Source organism: Populus nigra, chromosome 13 (assembly GCF_951802175.1).
Source record: "Populus nigra chromosome 13, ddPopNigr1.1, whole genome shotgun sequence".
Lineage (NCBI taxonomy): Eukaryota > Viridiplantae > Streptophyta > Magnoliopsida > Malpighiales > Salicaceae > Populus > Populus nigra.
Window position 1 is genome coordinate 8,407,628 of NC_084864.1, and position 4,543 is coordinate 8,412,170.

The window sequence follows — 4,543 nt, forward strand, 5'->3', positions numbered from 1 at the left end:
ACTATGATGAGGTTCATTGAGAGTGAAAGGAATGCTTGGATATCTACAAATTTGTATTTTAACAGGAAAGGGGGCTAGAATAAAATGCTCGCACGTTAACGCAAATATTGTAATAAATATCATTTCTAGGAAGGCCATCCATGTATCTGATTAGGTGTCTATAGCATGCATGGAGGTTGTTTTCATACCCTTTGATATTATAATATAAAATGCTTTATAAAAATATTTTCTAATTAAAAATATATTTAAAAAAATTTTAATTTTTTTATTTTAAATATAAATACCCATTAAAATTATTGAAATGTGTTTAAAAAATATTAATTTAATTTCTTTTTAAATTTAATATATTCTTAAAATATATTTAAATATAATTTCAAACACAAAAATAAATGATATCTCAACACCTTGCATGACAAACTTAAGTATGACTCCCCTCGCATTTACTTAAAAAGAAGGAAAAAAAACACTGTTCAATCAATTACATAAAACGAAGCAAGAACTGAGGTGTGACTTTTAAGAAATAAAACAGAATCCATTGTCCAAGAAAGACAGGGATCGCAGAGCTCCTCTTTAGCATATAGCCTCTGCAGACTACACCCCCAGCTCTTTAAAGCCAGTGTCTTGAATAAAACAAGAGGCGACGTGGTCAATAGGATTCACTGTCGATATCCTGATGATATTTAGTTCATGGAGGAAGTCTTTCACGGCCCTCGATACCTGCGAAAACATAGACAACCTTGAGGCTGATCAGAAGGAATCATACCTCCACCCTTGGACGTGTCAATTGCCTCTAACATGGAGACAACCTCTTCCATCTCTGGCCGTTTGTCCGGATTAGCATCCCAGCACCTCTTCATTACATTTCCAAGAGCGCTCGGGCAACAGCGAGGAATTTCTGGCCTTAGATTCTGTTATAAACGTTTGCTTACTTTTCAGCTTTGTATGATAGTAGTGATTGTTAAAATTATTACAAACGTTATATTATGACTTCCAATAACTGGTAAAAAAAAGATTACTAAGCATCTATAGAGAGAGGTGGGGGGGGGATGTTATTAAGATAGGGCAAAGATATTTAAAGCTTGGCCACTTGAGTAAAAAGAGGAAAGAAAGGATGGTAATTTGACCAAAAAAAGCTTGGTTATGAGAGGAGCAAGAAAAAACTTTCAAAGGCTTGGCTGTTGAGAAATTTATAGTTTTACAGCAGTAGGTGAGGTTCAAACATTGCAGAAAACCATGTACAGCATTTAAAACACTTCATCTACCTGTCGAACAACAGCAGATGTCACTTCTGAGAAGCTGAGATCGGGATATGGCATGTCACAGCAGTATATCTCCCACAGACAGATACTGAAACTGTACACATCACACTTTCTATTATATGGATTGCCATTGAGAACCTGCTCAATCACAATATTTTGATGATAGATAAGATAAAAATGTTATCAAAGCTGAAATGAATGCTTGGAAATTGCTAACTTAAGCGGTCTCTATTCATTGACAATCAACCACTTTTAGCCTGAAATTTCAAACGATAACAATTTCAGTAATGCATATAATCCTTCCAAGTATTTTCAACACCCCACCCCCCAATTCACCATATTGAAATGTCAATCTCCACCGGCGAAAGAATCTACATTAGAATATCTGAAGCATGCAAGTAAAATTAAGAAACAACTGTTCTTCATGGCCGAACTTGAGTCTTAAATTCACATTCTCGATTATAACACTATTGTTTCAATGATAAAGCACTTTAATACTGAATTGTCAAGAAGCAGAGGCCTGTGTGGCTTCTAAATTTATACCTCTGGTGCCATGTACCCAAGGGTTCCAGTCTCGCCGGTCATTTCATTAGGATTTGATGCCTCAAGGCGAGCAACTCCAAAGTCAGCTATCTTCACTGTACGTGTCTTATCCAGAAGCATGTTTTCAGTTTTAACATCTCTATGGACAATCTTCTTTGAGTGGAGATAGCTCAACCTATAAGGAATTCAAGAAGGCAGCTTCAATAATTTCGAATTGCATAGCATGCTTCAATGGCAAAAACGGAAAACGTCCGAATGGTTAGAAGGTCAAAATAAAATACAAATGGGCATGAGTATCTGACCCTCGTGCAAGATCTAGTGCCATTTGAATAACCACTTTGAAAGCAAGCTTCCTTCTCCAATTCTTTATGAGGTAAGATTTCAAAGCACCCCCAGGGCAATATTCGACAACAACACAGCAAATATTACTTGGCATGCCAATGTGACCATTCTCTGTTTGTATGTTTAACTCTGATGAGCCGATTGTAGCTCCAATAAACTGCAGAAGGAGTATGGCTTGATTGAGAGAAAGTAGATATAAACATGAGAGAAATCCTCATCGAAGATGTAAGACGGGTACTTGAAGAGAATACATATTGAAATACTCCAGAAATGCTATGGAAATGTTACAGTACACTTTGCAAAACTCATTCGCTTCGCCACTCAAAATAAAGAAAACTCCAAAAAACGCACCAAATTATATAAGCCAGTTGCATTTTAAGTATCCAAACCGGGAAGCATAAGTAAGTATAGCACGTCATTGCTTTAAAGTTCGAAATTGATTGTCCGTGATACTTTGAATGATAGAACAAGTTGCATCCTTTATTGTGAAGGTTCACATGCATCTTTTAAAGATGGAAGGAAGGTTGAATGTTTTCAAACTCTTTAGTCAGTGTCATATTATCTGTGGAAATCAAGAGGAGAGAAGGGTCATGCATGAAACAAAATCTTACCTTAGTCACGTTGGGATGGTCAAGCTTGTGCCAAACGACAACTTCTTGCGTAAAAGCTGCTCTGAGAGAAGCTATCTCGGCATCTGACCGGTGGCCTTCCTCCCCCCAGTCGAGAAGCTTAACTAAGCCAGAGGAAGAATATAAAACTCAACACGAGAAAATAGGAAAAAAGAAAAATAATGATAGTGGGGCAAGGCTTTTCTTAATTAGGTGTTTAGGTGGAGCACTTGGCAGTTTCATAGCCAAGGTAGATATCACTGGAGTTGATCTTAATTAATTCTCAAACCTTTTATTTCCAGAAAGTAAGCCAAAACGTGACAGAAAAATAATTAAACAATAACAATAATAAATTCGGACACATGGGAGTTGAGGTTAGAAAAAAAAAAGCTAACGGAGATGCTGCTGCGTCCAACTGCCAAATCATAAAATCTCGTGAAATCACGGATTTCTGCAAGGATCCAGGAACAAGTTAAAGAAAGCAAAACACCTTTCCTTTTCCTCTTTTAAACCCAACTGATGAGATGGCTAATGTAAATTATTTGAATTTACCTTCTTTAATGTACGAGCATTCCTCAGCAACCAAGGAAAAACAAACTCTAATGATCAATATGTTTATGATTTCAAAGGGTTTTATCGCTTTTGATGCATATAAAGCCAAGGGTTAACTATATAATTACGCCTCCTCGTAAAATTAATTAATATTTTTAACTTTTTAACAAAGCCAAAGGGCACACCCTAGCTTCTGATAGCAAATTAGAAACCAAATTACATCAAGATAAATAACATTAATTTCACAAACTAAAACACGTTCAAATTATATTGATGTAGCGGAGGAGGAGGAGGAGGAGGTGTGGCGGAGTAAGAAAGGCATTTGAAGAATAAGAAAGGGAACACATGTACAAATATGAATACACACATGCACACATGCACACATGGAAACGTACCAGCAACATCTTGGCCATCATAAATGCCACGGTGAACGGCGCCAAAGGTGCCGCGAGCTATAACACTTTTGATGATGAGCTTGGAGGGGTCAATCTCCCATTCTTGTCTTGCTATGGTGGTACTGTTATTGTTATTGGCGAGTCTTGGGGTTTCTTCATCTCCTTCTCCTTGATCTCCATCTTTCTTGTTTTTGTTTTTTTCCATAGTCCGTGCCCTACTCAAATGCCTTTGCAGTTGCTCGTCCAAGCTCTTGAGATCTATTTGATCTGCTCTCACATACCCACCATCGCTCTCACTCTTCTGGTCCTCCATCTCTCTCTTCTATTTCTGGAATTAGATAGACCAAAAGAAAACTTTGAAGTGCGGGCGCAAACCGGGACAGAGACAAACCGTAACTACCTGCGGACGTGCGTGGGTTTTTGTTTTTTAGAATTTCAAGGGCGGTATAAGGATATGCTAAATTTGTGATACTGATGACGACGACGACGTTGTTGTTCTTGTAAATTGTAACTATGGCAAGCTAGTGAGCTATCGAAGACTAAAGAATTAGTCGTAACACTCTTCAATATGGTCGGGTTCCCACGCTTTTATCTCTCTCCCTCGCGTCACGCGCACACGTCTAGCTATCACGCAGCCCACAGAAGTACCTTATCGAAGTTTAGTTCCCCCACTACTCATTTCCTGTCTATGGCCCTCCAACCATACCATCACTCATAATTATTATTATTTTGGTTTAACCTATTTTTTTTCGTTTTTAATTTTTTTTTAGACATTAAATTGATAAGTTAATAAGATTATGATGATATAATTTTTACGCAATTTAATTTAAAATTTAAATTAAAA

General features: G+C 37.2%; 1 protein-coding gene across 1 annotated transcript; it reads right to left on the reverse strand.

Annotated features, from left to right (window-relative positions):
* Positions 1 to 410: 410 nt before the first annotated feature.
* Positions 411 to 4,297, reverse strand: LOC133671006 (serine/threonine-protein kinase STY13-like). The gene is made up of 6 exons (XM_062091623.1): positions 3,700 to 4,297; positions 2,756 to 2,877; positions 2,105 to 2,301; positions 1,803 to 1,977; positions 1,263 to 1,397; positions 411 to 908 (listed from the first exon to the last, which is right to left on the reverse strand). The coding sequence occupies exons 1-6, from the start codon at positions 4,010 to 4,012 to the stop codon at positions 702 to 704; spliced, it is 1,149 nt and encodes a 382-aa protein (XP_061947607.1). The 5' UTR covers positions 4,013 to 4,297; the 3' UTR covers positions 411 to 701.
* Positions 4,298 to 4,543: the final 246 nt, after the last annotated feature.